Source organism: Austrofundulus limnaeus, unplaced genomic scaffold, assembly GCF_001266775.1.
Source record: "Austrofundulus limnaeus strain Quisiro unplaced genomic scaffold, Austrofundulus_limnaeus-1.0 Scaffold177, whole genome shotgun sequence".
Classification (NCBI taxonomy): domain Eukaryota; kingdom Metazoa; phylum Chordata; class Actinopteri; order Cyprinodontiformes; family Rivulidae; genus Austrofundulus; species Austrofundulus limnaeus.
In genome coordinates, this window is record NW_013952579.1 from 986,129 (window position 1) to 1,003,734 (window position 17,606).

Genomic DNA, 17,606 nt, shown 5'->3' on the forward strand with positions numbered 1-17,606 from the left:
TATAATATATATATATATCTACATATATATATTCAAATAGACATAAACATTACCAGTATCTAATAAGATACAGGATATAAATGTTTGTACATTTACAGAAACAAATATTTTCACACAGAAAAAGTGCATTTATTTTATAACAAACCTGAATATTGCCAAAGAACAAACATTTAAGTTAACRATAGTATTGAAACCTGTATAAAAAAAAAGCAATAAAAAACAAGACTAGTGTAGCAACACAAGAAAACAAAACAAAAAACAAAAACAAACAAAAAATAAACGGGATGCGAGACGCATCAAGGTGTCGACACCGTTAAGTGCTCTGTTCTGTTCTGGCCGCGTCTTCTTCAGCTTCCTCCTCCGCCGAGCGACCTCCGGACGGTAGATCCTCTCGCTCCGCTGGCTGTCCTGTGGCACGCGAGGCTGCGGCGGCTGCGAGGCTGAAGCTGGACGCCTGTGTCGGACCGTCTCTGGCACCATGTTTGTTGGTCTCAGCGGCAGACCCGGGGGTCTGGACGGAGCTGTGCGAGCTGCCATATTGCTTCGAGTCTGTGGTCTCCATCTGGGCTTTGGAACGTCTAAGTGCTGTGCTAAGACCGGGTCGCACCGGCTGGCTGGTTCCTGCTGCCTGGTCCTCTGACCAGTTATCTCCAGGAGTCCTAAGCCCTTGAGTCCTGGGGGTCCCGCCCCAGTATGGTTCAAAGCGCATCAGTGATGGCCCCTCCAGCGGGGGGGACGTTGGAGATGAGGGTGTAGTAGGGTGGGAGCTGGGTCTGGCCTGTACCATTTGGATCCCACCGATCGGTATCATCAGGTAGGGAACCTTGGCTTGTTGGGAGTGCAGTGGGAGGTGGCTGAAGATGTTGTCTGACGTTTGGAGGCCGGGGTAAGCCTCGCTGGTGGAAAGGCGGAATGCGGGTGGGAACAAATTAGTTTCTGAAAATGATGGTCCTTCTCCTGCAGCTCCACTTTTCTCCTGCAGGGGGAGCAAACAGATTAGTTTTCCAGCTCAGGCACTGGCTGTGCCAGGACATGAAGTACTGAACACTGATATCTTACMAAGAGGAAAGAGCTACATTTTTTWAATTAAAAGTTTTGTTCATATCTGAGTGAAATATACTAATAAAACCAAAAGGACTGACCAGTTTGACATGACCTCCTTTCAAGCCAGGGCTCTCCCACGGCAGGTGTCCAAAGGTTTTATGTTGCGCCCCCAGCGGCGGCGGAGGGGTCCGCACTCGAGAGGCTTGGTAGCAGCTGGGTGAAATGGGACGAAGGGGAGAAAGGGGCCTGATGGGAGACGGCCTCCTCTCAGGGGAGGGTGAGACGTGCCGGCTGGGTGAGGACAGCTCAGTCCTGGGGGACAGGCTGTGGATGGGAGAGGACAGCTCCAGGCGGGGGGAGAGGCTGCGGCTGGGGGAGCAGCTCTCGCTGCTGGGGGAGAAGGCTCTCGGAGAGGCCTTCCAGCCCCGCCTGGAGAACAAGGCTCTCCTCCTGCCCGGCGAGGCCGCCCGCCTGCTGGGCCAGACCCCGCGCAGGGAGGGCTCCTGGCCGGGACTCGGACCGGGATCCGGATCGGGAGTGCCCTGCTGGGAGCACCGACTACCGCTCGAGCGACCCCCCGTCGATGGGTGGGTGTCCGACGAACAGGAGGATAGCGGGTCTTCGTGGGACGGGGTCTCCTCGTCCTCCTCCTCGTTGTCGTCGTCGTCGGACTCGTCCACGTCGGAGAACTGGTGCTCCTCCCGTTCCTCTGAGCCGAAAACACGTTCGTCGCTTCCTGCTTTGTGCAGAGACACAGAAAATATGTTTTTTTTAATTATTATCCTTGTGAATCTAAAAAATTATACAAGAAAAACCACAGACCAAAAGCCCACCTCAACTACAAACCATCAAACTCARGTTATAAATAGACTCGAGATAAAAAAGACTGGAATTTAATTGAACAGCACCACACCTCTATTCACAACCTATCTCTGCAGTCTTGTGAATGGCATGAATGGTGCGTCCTTGGCTGGGATGAGYGTGGCCTGTCAGCAAGAAAATCAACAGCGGGGAGAGATGTAGCAGACAGAAATAAGGAGGAGAACGTGACAATCTAGCTTTGAAACTTCTTCCAGACTTTTTTTCCTTCTTTTCTTTCTTTCTTTTTTTTCTTGTGGGGCAGATGGAAGCCGTCCGCCATGTTTTGTTACACTCCAGCGACACATTCTTGACACCGAGGTTACAACGGCCAGACTCCTGCAGAGTTATCAGGAGTTTGTGGCTTCCTCTGAATTCTTCATTTATTTATCCGATACCTTTTCACAGCTCTTATTATGCAACGCTGGAGGACAGAGAATAGAACATGCTGTTGCATAAGCTGTCAGTGCCGAGCAACTTCTACTCTTCAACACGCTGAACTTCACACAGATGCACACGCACGGCTCCCCAGGGCGAAATGGGGAAAAAAAAAATGCGCGAGCCGCATTCCCGTCCTCTGAGGTACCTGTTTCCTCGCTCTCTGGCTCGTCCAGCGATGACTCGGACAGTCCCACCGTCTGGCATTTTTTCCCGTGAGTCTTCGACTTCATGTGTTTTGTAAGGTTTCCTGAGCAGGAACAAGAAATGTCCGTGAGCATTTCTGGAAAAGGGGGTAATATTTCAATAGCAGAGGTAAAATGAAAGACAAATGACAGCTATAGTTGGGATTATTTCACCTTCCATGCAAAGGAGTGTACAGTAATGATGTTTATGCCGGTGTACGAATCATTTCATTTGTAATTTTCTTTAGATCATCAATCACAGTGACATGAAGGATAATGTAGAGGCCGAAAACGGAAAATGAAACTGAAGTATCATGACTATCAGTGTCTTTGGTTCGTCGATGCCTCAGTTCCCCACAGACACAGAGTGTCAGAATCAGAATGTGTTCTGGAGGACAGCGTCTGGGTGCAACACTGTGTTAAAGGGATCCCTGATTAGTTGTAACATTAGACTTTATTTGATAGACATTTATTTTAACTGTAAAATAAAGACTGTAAAATACTGTAGCTGTTTAGTTTTGTAAATTTTAAAATATATATTTTAACACGGACGGAGCCATTTTATTTACACACAAACCATTCTGGGTAGATGATGATGTGGATAGGTCCTCGGTGTGAGCGAGCTATTTCCACCCTGAAGGTTAATCTTAGACAATATCTGATGATCGACTCTTTTAAATGAAACCAGAGAGCGTTGACAGAGAGGAGAAGGTAGAAATGATTCAGTCTGCAATTGAAAATATGGATGGAGGACAACAGAGCTGCTTCATGGAAGAAGAACCTCAGCTTAGCCTGTTAGCCTTTGCACTAGCACAGACACTATATTGCCATGTATTAGCTCAGCGCTAGCATTACAAACAAGCTAAGCTGAGGTCCTCCATCCATATTTTCAGTTGCAGGCCGAGTCATTTCATTATGTTTCGTTTGAGTATATTCTGGGTCGAAAGAGGGCAGACAAAATAAGATTTATTCTTCTTCTGCTTCCTTTCATTGTATTTTGATTTGTATATTTTTGGTTTTGGTTTATTTTTTATTATTGTATATAGTATTTTTTTTAATGAAATGAATAAATTTTTGAATTGAATTGAATTGAATTTCTACCTTCTCCTCTCTGTCAACGCTCTTTGGTTTCATTTAAAAGAGTCGATCATCAGATATTGGCCAAGATTAACCTTCAGGGTGGATATAGCTCGCTAGCAACCTCACAGCGAGGACCTATCCACGTCATCATTTACCCAGAATGCTTTGCGTGTAAATAAAATGGCCCCGTCCGTGTAATATATTTTTAAACTTTTAGTTTAAAAATGATAAAAACTGAACATCCTACAGTATTTTTTCAGTCTTTATTTTACAGTTAAAATATATGTTTATTAAATAAAGTYTAATGTTACAACTAATCATGGACCCTAGTGTCTCAGTGGGCGGTGACTGTCTGAGACTAGCTGGTGGCTCAGAATTTTGAAATAAAAAGGTGAATCAGTGATACAGGCTGTGTTTCAATTCATACACTCATTCTTATGTCACTGCGCCACGCCGTTGGCTGTCTCAGTTCGTAGGCACTTAGTCATGAGACCAAGGAATGTGGCCAACAAAACCCCGAAAACATAGGCTGCATCTGTCTTATCATATGTGACCAACGAGAAATCTACTGGTTTGGAGCAAATCAATCAGGCTACGCAAAATGTGATTACATCAGACTTTGATGTTAGGCGTAGTTGTAATAAACAGGAAGTATAGGTTGATAACTATCAGGGACCGCACATCTCGAGACAATGGAAAGAAGYTTTCAGGAATGCGTTGCTATCGGGTAAGTTGTAATTATTCTGTCATATCAACTTGTATTGGCGATGTTGCATGCTGTCCAGAGACGTAGAGAAAAGAAACGCAATTCTCTTTTGCGTTACGGAAATATCTGGGAAGGCGCCAACAGCGGAAACAGCTGAGCAATGGTGTGAGGTAAATGAATAAGTCAGAACTTATTCCACAAATGGGTTTCCGTCTCCCATTTTGTGCATTAACTCTTTTGAAAAATCCAAAAAGCATCTCAAGGGAGCGTAAAAACTTTTTTTTACGAATTTGAGAAAGTTTTTTTTAAATTTTGTCGTTTCCATCAAACTTTTCTAAAGTGATACTTCAAAGTGCGCATAAAAAAACGTTGATGAAAACACGGCTAGTCAATGCTCATCTTGAAGGCAATAAGAAATATAACCAATAATACCATTGTTGCTGCTCCTTCATGTGAAACCATACTGATTATTCAAACAAGCCTCCCAGATGTCAGTTCTGAGTCCTCTGTTTAAAGATGACACAACACCCTCACAACAAGTTGACTTGGATAAGTACCGTTTTCTTTTTAACTGACTGCCGACGGTTTGTATACCTTTGGTTTTGAAGGCAAAGTTGCAGTGTTTACAGATGTATGGTCGGACATCGGTGTGCGTCCTGATGTGCTTTTTCAGCATGCTAGGCTTCTTGCAGCGAATGCCACATTCTTCACATATGTACTTTCCCCGCCCACGGCCTCTCACGTAGACGTACTCTTCGTTGGACTTGTACCTGAGACAAACACAGAAGAGTGTTTGGTACAAAATCCCATATAAAGTTTTCTTTTATGTACAATAATAAAAGGTAGAGTTTAGGAAATCAGTGCTTAAATATCTGCTTTCCTCATCGACAGGTCTTCCTGCAATGCACCAGCCACCACAGGCCTGTGCATAATCCTTGTGTCATCTTTAGTTTCTTTATAATAGACTTCAACCAGCAAGATTTTTGTGATCTTTTAAAGTTACCTTGATTAGTAATGGTTCTTCAGGTGTTCTGAAGGTTTTTCAATTTTTCATAAGTCTTCAACTGCTTTTTAACTCATTTTCAGTCTGCCCAGGTTTCCACTAATTTCCACAAAAATTTTATTGTCATTTGGCTCACTATTTTTACTTTTTACTAATTTTTACTAAATGTAAAATTTAAATGTTCAATGCTACGTCTAAATATTAAATCCTAAATCTAAATGTAAAAGTGAAATTTAAATATTGAGGCTAAATGTTGAAGTTTAGATTTATGTTTTCCAGAATGGAATGCAGCCTTTGCTGTTGGTGTGTGGCTTTTTGACATCATAATCCTGTGACAAAAGCAACCGCTAACGCTGCTAACGCTGCTAACGCTGCAAACACTTCCCTRCAGGACATCAAACTTGCAGATGCGGCCGATGTCTGAGCTGCACTTCAAACTGCCGAATCACAGGTACCATCTTGTTTTCAATTAAGACATTTATAATTTAGATTTTATACGCCATCTTCAGCAGCATTACCATTTTGCTCTTGTCGCAGGATGATGACATCACAGCAAGTGCCGCACACCAACAGCAAAAGCTAAAAAATTCTTAAATGTAAACCTCATCATTTAGCTGCAACATTCACATTTAACTTTTACATTTAGATTTACACATTTAGATTTAGGGTTTAATTTTTAGACATGGAAAGTGAGCTAATGAAAATGTGTTTGTGACTTCTTTTTATTATTTTATTTTACATTTGGTGCCCTAAACTGGCATATCATTTTCAAGCTACAGAAACAAAAACAACAAGAACAACAACAAAAACCCAACAAATATTGTCATTCTTTGTCGATTACTTCCAAAACCTGCCATTTTCAGAAAAATATAGGCTTCTTTCATAGTCCGACGAACCTACTTTTATGATCGCCTCATAAATCCAGTTTTAATACAGACTCCCACACACACTTTATTCCGGTTCTTGGTAAGCCCTAAACAATTTTTTACTTGAACTAACAAATGCATCATTATGTTCGCTATTTAGTTTTCTGTTAGCTGACAGAAACAGATGCAGGAAACAATGAAGATGACTGTAATCTGAGCAGGCCGAACAACACAGAACAATCAGCTGAAAGAGACTTTGCAGAGCTGAGTTTTACCACAGAACTGGCTGCTGATTCGATGTGGTTTCATCGCCCTGAGTGACCCCTCTTATTACACAGAAATTTAACCTACTGTGTGAATAAAAATATTATTAGATACACAGAAGACGCACATGCTCTTTATGGAGGTGGGCTAGGGGAAATCCCACCAAAGGCCCAGCAGCACTGTCTGTTGGCTGTAGCCTCCAATCCGCCCCGAGAGCCTAAAGAATACCAGCTATTCTGCTCTGCCAACAACAGCAGCAGCTAAAGAAAGGGAAGGGAAGCCTGGCTATAGCCAACAACCAAAAATAAATGTTGCATAAAAAAAGTAAAAAAATCAAGCAACACATTTAGGTATAGTCTATAAAAAATGTTTATGCACAACGTTACTGTTTACCAAAAAACTATTTGAGGACACAGTGGACCACAGATCTTTTATAYCCAACTGAATAGTCATCTATCAAAAAAACAAAAACAACAAAAAAAAACTTGTCTTTTCTCCTCTTGGTCTATGTAGAATCCACTCTCATTGGGTCTGTGCTGACTGTATTTAATTACAGGATGTAAACCACATCTACAATACTCCCTGTTGTGTGACAGAACAAATCATAACAAACCGTTACACAACTGCAAAACAGCCTCAATAGTGGGATTATGCTTCATCTGGGAGCTGGCTGCAGTCGAAATGTCGTGGTTTTTTTTTTTTTTTACTTCTCGTGCTAAAAATATCCACCTACGCTTCAGGAAAACAAGAAAACAAGAAGGTAGAAGGTGTAATTCACCTACTGAGCCTAAAATCAGCTGCCTGTCATGTCAGAGATAGTTTTTTACAAGTTAGGGGCCACATTTAAATAGGGGGACTAAGTGTTTTATTGGACTGAAAACTGATGAACACACCTTTTTAAATAAAAAACCCATTGTTCACATGAGATCACACGTGGAAAAACATTTGACCGCAGGTGATCACATCAACGTGCTAAAAATCCCATGTGCAAGACATGTTTCCCATGTTAATTTAGCACCTTTCCCAGATGTTATTTTCCACATGTGGAAGAGTAGATTTTCTTCCAATTTTTTCTTAATTGAGACATTGATGTCTTTTTGGAAAATCTTTCCAAATTAAAAACCATGAAAAACAATTTCGATGATGTCAAAGTCCAGCTTGTGTTCACTGAGAAAACAGATGTTCCACACACTTCTGCTGCCACAAGAAGCTACAGCTACAGTAGCTAAACTGTTAGGATGTATGTTACTAAAAAATGAATAGTCATGTAGGATGGTTCAAAACTGCTGTTAAACTACCTACACTCACCTTTCTCAAAGGGATCTACAGTATGAAATGGTACAACACAGTTATAATTTAATGTCCGGACTACAAAGACAAGGATGATAGGTCCTGACAGTCAGGTTTAGAAAAACTAAATATTTTGGTGTTCATAGTTAAAATACCAGAACAATTGTTTTTTTTATTTCCATTTCTTCATTTTAAGTCTATTTTCAGTTTTGTTTGAATAAAAATACAAACTTTGGTTTTGGCTTCAACAAATACCAGGAGCTCTCCCCCACCCACTTTACACTCACCCCCACACCGACTCACAGACACCAACACTGCTAGACTGCCATCTCTGAAAATGACCACATCTTAAAACGCAGACATTCATGCCAGCAGCGAGGGGAAAAAAAGCTTGGCTACAGGTACAAATGAAGTCCCTCTGGGCCCTGCTGCCTCCCATCTGCTACTCTAACTCTCAGTGCAATTTCGTTGGCTCTCCATAGTCCCTGATTTTTGCCGTCATCATGCAAAAGAACTTGTCTAACGAGGCATAGCCGTAATTTACAAAAAATAAATAAATAAAAATAATAAAAYACAGAAGAAAATGAACGATACAGTTGGAGATTTGCACTCCTTACCCTCCTTCAAAAATGCGAACCCTAGAAGGCTCAGCTTGTTTGGAGGTGGAAGGACCTTCCTCTTCTCCGATGTCTTTGTTTTCTTCCTTTTCGTGCTTCTCCTCATCCTTTACTTCTGTGAGTGTGCTGGGCGGGGTGACATGTACCTACACTCGAGACAAATTCAGAACAACTTAATACAATGTTAAGAGTTTGTGTCTCAAACACAAAAAGTAGACGATCGTGTTGAAATTATCTCAACGACTTGAAGAAAGAAGAAATGCAAGACAGCACTGTAGTTACTGTGTTTATGTTTACCTCTGACATTGTTGGGGTTCCGCTGCTTGCAGGGGCCTGTTTCTCTCTGGCGGGTGTTGGGGCGGTGGCCATTGTGTAAGTCTCGGAGCTGTGCTTCTGTTTGGAGCAGAGTAGAGAGAGGGCCACCTTGGTGCTGAGGCCTGGCAAGTTGGGGTTGTGGGCGCTGATGCTCCACGTAGAATAAACGGAGTTATGAGGGTCCTGGTGGGTAGACGGGTTGGGCTTGACGTACTTAAGGTAGCACCAGTTGACTGAGGTGGAAGTGTGGAGGCTGGGGTATGAAGATGTGCTTGGCCTCTCAACACCCACACCCACATCCGAAGCCTCTCCCTTTGTATGACTTGTCTCGGTTGATTTCTTCTCTCCCTCCTCACCTTCTTTGTTATTTTCGCTTTGGTCTTCTGCTTTTACAGGTGCCACATCCACACTGTCTGGTTGCTTCTCATCTCCTCCTTCTAGTGTTTTCTCAATGGATTTGCATTCTTCTTTTTGCATTGCCTTTTGTTTGACACTCTCCTCCTCTCCTCTCTTATAGTGCTCTACCTCCTCTTCCTCTTTGACCCTTTTCTGGTGACGCTGAGCCTCTGTGCTGAGCTCCAGACTGGCTGCAGGAGAAAGCATTCGTTTGCTACCTCCTGGCCCCAACGGACCGTATCCCTCCTCGGAACCTGAGGCTAGCTCCTTTGGCAGAGACAGGGGAAGAAGGCTCTTGAARTCTGTTGAAGGGACTTTCAGGTAGGTTCCCTGCAGCTTATCCCGTTCCATTTGGCTCATGATGATCATGGTTGTGCAAGAGGTTGATTCTTGTGAGCGAGTGGATGCCAAAATCTGAGACAGGGTGGTGTACATGGCACTGGCAAAGGTAGGTCTATGAGTTTGGAGGCGCACTGGCACAACAAGGGACACTACAGGAGTAAACTGTGCCATGCATGTAGCAATGACCGGTTGTTGTCGATGGTACGAGATGGTTACAAGAGATTGTTGCGTAAGAGAGGAGGGCAAGGCGGAAACAAGCTGTCTGCTTTCTGTGGTGGATTGAGAAGGAACATGTGTGGTAAGTCTTGAAGGGATAGGGTAGTACAGAGCCTGGCTTACTCTAGTCCTAGCAACTGGGAGAGGAACTAAAGGTGGGAGCTGATGCAGTGGTATTCTTAACCGTTCTGGCATGTGGATCTGAGCTTGGGGTATCTGAACAGGGGGAAAGCCTGTGTGCGAGTGTAAGAAGGCTCTGTGGATAAACTGGGTGGACAGTACTTCAGATACGGCTGTCGTGGCAGGGAGTAACTGTGACAGAGATCCTCTTGCAAAAGCATGCTGACCTCTGGGATGCAACGGGAGCACGTCCTGAGAGGGTGGGAAGATGTGCGGTTGGAATAACTGTGCAGCCTTTCCTGGAGCTTCGGGGTAAAACTGGGAGCTTGCTTCAGAAGAGTAGAGAGAAGGATGTTTAGAGTGGGAAGGGCCTGGCTTTGGACTTTCAGCTCTGGACAACTGAGAAACGGCCCCCCCAATCTCCTGCTCGGGTTCACCTAAAGTGGCCTGTTTTACAAGAAGAAACTTTCTTCTTTCTTTCCAAGAAGATGTGGACTGCTGAGACGTCAAGGATCCGTAGTCAAAGGACTTACTTCTCGTCTCTGAGCTCTGCTCAGTTTGCTGTGGGCTAGCCGGGGTCTGCTCCGAAGCGGAGCGCCTCATCTCCTTGTGGCTCTGTTGGTGTTGGTGAGAAGCAGACGGCACTGTCAGCATCTGGGAGCTTTGGCTACCTGACGCCCACACGGCCGGTTCTGGTCGGGCTGTGTCCTCAAAAGAAGCTGAAAGGCTTGAGATGTTGCTTTCTTGACTGGGGCTGCGAGGCAGAGACAGAGACTCGAAGCTAGACTCCCCAGAGGACTGAGAGGCTTCTGCTAGGCGGAGTCTTTTCTTCTTTGGTGGCAGCTTCTCAGCAGGCAGCTGGGCCAGAGTCTGGCTACGCTGAGGCCACTGGAACTCCTCAACTTTCTCTGGCTCCTATAACAGAAATATAGCTTAACTTAACAATTGAGGACAAAAACAAAAATAGCACTAATAGCTCACCAGATCAAATCTTTTAACCACAATACATAAAACATCTTAAAATAAAAGGATGAAGAGTCTTGTACCTTAGATGAGGATGGTCTCACTGGGGGTGACACAGAGGGCATGTCAGCATCGTGTTCCTCAGTAACAAGGATCTCCGGCACTTGGATGTTTGGCTGACGGATAAGGCGTGATGTGGGTGGGGATGGTTTTGGCTCAGGCTGTTGTGTTGGTTGATTCTCTCTGAGGTCAGGTTCTTTGCTTTCCATAGATACGCTCTCCTGTTTCTCAAAAGAGCTAGTGTGTTGGATGACAGAAACACCCTTCCTGTCCTGCTGCTTATTTGGCTCATTCTGTAAAGTAACGCCTAGAGACAGACATCAGAAAAAGAAAACAAGCTCTCATCACAATAAATTGATATGAAATTTTTATTCATATTCATTTATTCATTCATTCATTCATTCATTCATTCATTCATTCATTCATTCATTCAACCTATTAAGTTTTCACTATGCTCTTTAGTTAAAACAGTACAATAGCTGTACATATTACTTGATATTTATAGTGGTGTCCCAATACTGATATCAGTAYTGGACGCTATACCAGCACTTTTACAAGTACTCATACAAAATGCCCCGATACTTGAAAMTGACACCGGTTTCGATACTGAATACTGGTATCAATACTCCATTGACTGAGTTACAGTTTACATTTTAAGTGAAAAGCTTCTCAGTTCCATGTTTAAGAAATTTATACAAGATGAAAAAAAAAATCAAATGTGTAGTTTTTATTTTAAAATGTTGCAACAGTATTTACCATTAAGTTCTTCTGATTTGATACAGTCAAAGGGGCTCAGCTGTAAGAAAACAGAGCCTCGCTGTTATAAATAAAGATAAAAGTGTTTTCGAAGTCATTGTGTAATGTTTAGGTTCTACATTATAAGGCCAGGCTACAGTCAGCCTGACCTTATTCTACCCTGAACCTGGTTGTGTTTGCTTTCAACAGAGCTGCCTTGATGTGGGCAGGTATCATTATTTCAAAAACGCGCAAATCTTATTTTGTTTTATATGCAACACCACAATGGACTATTCCATCCCAAAGGAAAGGTACAGAAGACTGTACCAGACCATCCAGCAGTCTGACGCTGAAGACAAGAGGCAAGACGACAGAAGACGATACACTAACGGTAGCTAATGTCATTTTGTTTTTGCTTGGTAGCTTGCTACAGTTGTTCTATGCTTGAACTTGTGARAAWTTGTTAGTCATTGCAAATGATTCACGTAAAGTTAATCTCATCTGTGTGACGTGACCCCSCCCAGCCTATGAACCAATCAATGGGCAATAGTATCTGATGTCTGACCTGAAAAGAACCACAGGTCTTGAAATGTCAGAAATCTGGGTGGATGCAGGTTATAAAGGCTAATGCAAACACGCTGAACCCAGGTTTGGACCCAGGCCGGGCCTGCCAGGGTCTTGCAATGCAAAAAGGAAAAGTACTCGGTATTGGTACTCAGTATTGGTGAGTAACCAATTAGAACAACTTGTACTCATACACATTTTGAGAAAAATTGGTATCAGTTCACTCCTAGTTATCTCTATGTCTGATCTGGTGATTCTGGTCATTTTTGTCAATATAGGGTCTTGAAAAAATAAATGTTTTGCTTACAAAAATAAATAAACTAAGAAAGAAATGTATCCAATACTACAAAGATACAAGAACAAACCTGAGAGAGATTGGCTGTGCTCTGGTCTGCTTTGCACCAAAATGAGGCCTGCAGAACTGCCTGGTGTGGGTACAGTTCCAGGGCTAGGAGGATCTTCTTCCAGGCTCTCCTCTTTCCTTCTCTTCCTCACAGCCATGGCAAGCGCTCGGAACTTAGAGTGCATCAACAGAGGCCGATCATCCATGCTCGCTTTACTTTCATACCCGACCTCTTGCTCCTTTCCGCAACAAACTCCTTTGTGAGCTTCGTAATCTTCACTGTGTTGAAAGCAGGACCCACATACTGAACATTCAAAGATATTTGGACTCTTGTGCTGCTGTTGCGACTGCTTGGCTGATTCAGAGACTCTGGGTGAGGAGGACAAGGATARAGGACTGGGCTCTTCAAACATTACCTCAGCTCCAAGTGGAACCTCGATGGCAGGCTGGCGTCTGAGCATACGATGTGCGCCCCTCATCTCWGCCACCACTGCTTGTTGCTCATCGAATGACTGGCTAAGGCGATAACCTCTCGGAGACATGGTGGCTGAAGGGAAGGGCTCTTCTTGGCTTGTAGATGATGGCAATGAGTGGCTTCTATGAAGGGGYACTGCTGAAAGCTCCTGCGTTCCCAATAGATCTGCCTCAGGGCTCTGGAGGTGCCTCACACAACTGGTTCCTGCAGTTTCTAGTTTTGGATCGAAGGCATAGGGATCTTTAGGGGCAATAAATTTGGGTGACTCTGTACTGCTCTTTCTGGACAGAGAGGAACGTCTCGGCTTGACACTGTCAATTTCGCTTGTGTCYACAACTGCTTCATTGATAGTGATGAGCTTGGTAATGTGCTCTATTACTTGAGTTTTGGGCACAGGGAAAGGAATGCTCTTCTCCTCAGTTCCTGAGGACGAGGAATGTGGAGGATGAAGCTGCTGTTGGTGGGGAATGCGCTGCTGCCCTCCCAGTCTTCCATACTTTCCTAAAATGATTTCTGCATAGGTTTTGGCACTGGAACTGGGTGGGCTAACTTGAGACAGGTCAGTGCTGCCTGATCCAGAGAAGTAACCAGACTCTGTGCTGCCCTTACTACCAGGGCCAAGGGAGGAGGACGAGGTGGAGAGGGAGGATGGGGGGTCATCTGGAGAGACCAAGGGGCCACGTTTTCKTTCACTGAGCCTCAGTGCCAGTCTTTGTTTAACGGCTTGGGAGTCTTCAGGCCTTAGGCTCTCCTCAGAGCCTCCCAGTCGCTCCTTACTGCCTTTCTTCTGATGTCGAAGCGTCTCCTTAGAGGATGATTTTCTGTGCTGGCCTGTCTCTTCCTCAGACTCAGTGCTTTCTCCCTCTGTGTGCTCTTCAGGATCTTCTCCAACACTGCTACCCTCTGGTCCACTCAAACTCGGCTCATCACGGCTGGATGCAAGACCTACTTTAATGCGATGGGCATGGGACTTGCGGTGCTTGTAGAGGTTGCTCTTGGTCTTAAAAGAAAAGTCGCAGGGGCCACAAGGGTAGGGTCTTTCTCCTGTATGAGAACGTATGTGCTTCTCAAGAACACTTGGTTTGGCACATGGACGGCCACAATAGGTGCACACATACTTTCCTGGTTTTTGTGGTTTTTTCTCCCCCTTTCTGGGTGAGCTAAGGCCTTCCGGACCCTCTTGACTGGAATGCGTCGGCACCCCGTGACCATGCTCACCCTGGGTGGAGGAAGTAGAGGGGAGGGATGAAGTTGCAGRGGAAGTCATGGAGAAAAAACTGCCTCCTGAGGTACCCGGGGTGTCTGAGTGCTGCCATGCTGCCGCTTGCTGTTGCTGTAACCGGAGCAGGTCAGTACGTTTGGGTTGGCGATTTTGTAAGCGGCCCAGGACCCTGTGCACAGGACGAGGAATGGGAGGCTGCTGGGACTGCTGAGGGGGACAAGATCCTAATGGAGATTCAGCTGTCACATGCTGCGGTTCTTGCCTTCCAGAGCGCTCCCCATTAGCCGGACGGCTGGGCTCAGCCTCCATAGAGTGAGGAGGAGACCTCACAGACCYGTGGCAAAAGGCCCTCTAAGCCTCATTGGTCTAACTGCATGACAASAGAAAGGTCAGGGGCAGCGAAACCTTGACAGACTGAACTGTAAATCAGAATGGAGCACCTTTTTCAGTGTGGGCCAACAGTTATTTAAGAGGGCCGATTGAGGCATCATTAAAAAATGCCCCRGAAATGCAGAGATGCAGATAAACATGAACACTTTCTTTGTGCAAAGCAGCTAAGTTTTTGTGGACCCTCAGCCATTCTAACAGTCTTCCCAAGGTCTTCTTCACATATCCTGTGTTTGTTGATAAGAATGGTAGCTATTCAGCTTCTGAGTGCATCTAAAAGAAAACAGAGACACAGAAAAACRGTCACAAAAGAGAAAACATCAAGGCTGTATACTTGTTAGGTTTGATTAAAAAGGTTTAGTTACAAAAAGCTATAAAAAGTGTAAAATATCATGAAGTTATTGTGACAATAAGTTCAAATTGCAAAGAAGACTTCCTGATTACTTGACAATTCTAAATAAATAACCCCGCTTTGTTAATTAAATCAAAGCTCATTAGAAAATGCTTCAAACAATAAGAAAAAAGCCCAATTCATTTTATCATATTTTAATCAACTGCTATGAGCTAACAACACAGAAGACGACAAGATAAAGTAAGTAAAACACTGTGTTGCCCCTATTAAAAAGAAGGGTTTAAAGAAAAACTGTATTTTTTAAAGCAAATTTTGAAAAAAAAAATAGAAAAGAGGCGACACTGTTGGTGAAGAATATCATCCTCTAGAAAGAAGCAGAAAGTTCAGTTAGACCGTGTATTTCTTTAGCTCTGCACTGATGACTTCAGATTTGTGTAAAGATACAGTTCGCTACATTTTTCCCACTTTTGTCACTGATGTGTCATGAGTACACAGACTTTAGGAATGACTGTAGAACATGATTCGACTTGATTAGACAGTTTTTGGCTTGTTGAGCTCTCTGAGCTACAAAACAGACACTAGATTTTTCTGAAACACAAAACTTTCTCTTAACCTATCACCAGCCCAACCAGAGAGTTTAAAATGTTTTATCTCAGATTACAAATTGAGTTTAGTYTTTAATATAGGCTATACATAGATTTGAGTAACCCTTAACTTGTAAAACTCACAATTAATTCAGGARTWTTGGGTCTWTATCCACCTAATCCACTAGCTGRCATACTGACAATATTCTGCACACTTTTCTCCCCATCCCTGGCCACATACATACCTCCACCCTCTTCATTTTCAACTCCACTCATGTAGGGCTTTAGGGGTGCAGGTGCGTTACAAAGAGCAACAATTTTACACCTCCATTTGCCGTAACCACCTGGGCCCCAATTTTACTGTACACCCTAGACACTCACTTATAACATTTTCATGACATTCACATATAGGGACTTGGGGGTGGGCACTCTTATGGCATGCAAGGGTGCGAGTTGGAATACTCTCGTAACTGATGTGTGTGCCCACTCCCAATTGTTGCTTGTAGACATTTACGGTTTTTGGGTTAGAGTTGAGGTGGTGGGGAAACTGGCACCATGCTGACCTCTRCCCATTCTGCTTCCCCATTTTAATTACACTATAGAACAACACGCATCAACAGCATATCTGAGGGTGGAGGTGTGTGTGTGTGTGTGGGGGGGGGGTCTTTTTCACTGTCTTGGATAATAAAAGACTGCTGTAGCACAAGTACAAACACTTGATCCATACAGGATGCCAGATACTTTATGAGAGCTTACTAATTACACAAAACATYTGGAAGGAAATGTGAGACATGAACAAACAAAAAGAGTTTGGTTTTCTATTACAGTTCTTCAAATAGATTCAACGGGACCTGGACCTCTAGGTTTTGGGACATTTACCAGACCTTGAACTGTTTGACACAAACAGTCACATATGGAAGCTGCCAAACAAGAGTCTTTTCTGCATCATGGGCAAGGTGGAGCTGGTGTTTGTGTAACCATACAAGTTCCAGCCAAGAAGCTACAAGTAGGTCTAATGTTAAAGTCAATAATGATATGTGTACTTAAAATATGTGGTGTTTTATTTACTCTATCCTCTTATTTGCATTKAAGTTACAACGGTATGTGGAGGTGACTTTCTTCACTGTAAACATAAAAATTTCACTGTGAAGATTTCTCTCCTGGTTTGGAGAATCTCAAGGTCTCATTGATGCCATTTGCAGATGATCTGTTAGTGTCTTCAGGATATGACCTTCAGTGTGCAATGGGACGTTTCAGAGTCAAGAGGGAAGCAGCTGGGATGAGAGTCAGWGTTTGTAAGTCTGAGGTCATGGTTTTCAACTGGAAAAAGGAGGAAAGTTCTCTGTGTTCCATTTATGGTCTGGAACCCCCTGGGATCCCCCAGAAGGAGCTGGAGAGAGATGTCTGAGTTTCTCTCACAGACCTGTAGCCTCTGTGATTCAACTGCAGATTACCGCCGAGGTGTAAAGTAACAAAGTACAAATACTTTTTTACTTTACTCGAACAGAAATTTTGGTCATCTATATACTCTACTGGAGTAAAGATTTTTCAGCCAGCTTTTAACTACATGCATGTCAAATTGTACGAATTGGTTGTAAATTTTACAGATTTCCCCCATTTTGCAACTGAAGTAGTGCATCAAGCAAGAATGGAAAATAATTCCACTTACAAAGTTTCAACTGTTAGTGTCCTCAGTTCACAAATGCTTACTGAGTGTTGGTAAAAGGAAAGGTGATATAACACAGTGGCAAATATGAATCTATCCCAGCTTTTTGGGAACGTGTTGCAGGCATCAAATTCAAAACGAGTAAATATTTGTAAAAGACGAATAAAGTTTATCCGTTTGAACATGAAATATTTTGTCTTTGCAGTGTATGCAGTTGAATACAGGTTGAAAAGAATTTGCAAGTCATCTTATTCTGTTTTTATTTATGTTTCACACAATATACCAACATCATTGGAGTTGGGGTTGTAACTGATGTGAAGTGTAAATATAAACCATTCTGACACCCCATTGGTTTGATCCATCACCTGTAAATAATACAAATCACATCACACTTCAGCAGGACATATCAGACATACGTAGCCTAATATTAAAAAGACCATGTCAGAGATATACAGTGGGTAAAATAAGTATTGAACACGTCACAATTTTTTCTCAATAAATATATTACTAGAGGT

At 43.3% G+C, this 17,606-nt stretch overlaps 1 protein-coding gene across 4 annotated transcripts in view; it reads right to left on the reverse strand.

The window, feature by feature from the left end:
- hivep3b (HIVEP zinc finger 3b) overlaps nt 1–17,606 on the reverse strand; it is a 71,764-nt gene continuing 54,158 nt past the window's right edge. For 3 of the 4 annotated variants that reach the window (XM_014017844.1, XM_014017843.1, XM_014017845.1), the window contains exons 2-9: nt 12,428–14,762; nt 10,787–11,070; nt 8,649–10,655; nt 8,352–8,497; nt 4,906–5,081; nt 2,489–2,590; nt 1,143–1,783; nt 1–976 (exon numbers count right to left, since the gene is read on the reverse strand). In XM_014017844.1, the coding sequence (XP_013873298.1) occupies nt 314–976; nt 1,143–1,783; nt 2,489–2,590; nt 4,906–5,081; nt 8,352–8,497; nt 8,649–10,655; nt 10,787–11,070; nt 12,428–14,411 (6,003 nt within the window). In that variant the 5' untranslated portion in view covers nt 14,412–14,762 and the 3' untranslated portion in view covers nt 1–313. The remainder of the gene's footprint in view (nt 977–1,142; nt 1,784–2,488; nt 2,591–4,905; nt 5,082–8,351; nt 8,498–8,648; nt 10,656–10,786; nt 11,071–12,427; nt 14,763–17,606) is intronic. The other variant, XM_014017846.1, reaches the window with a different exon arrangement.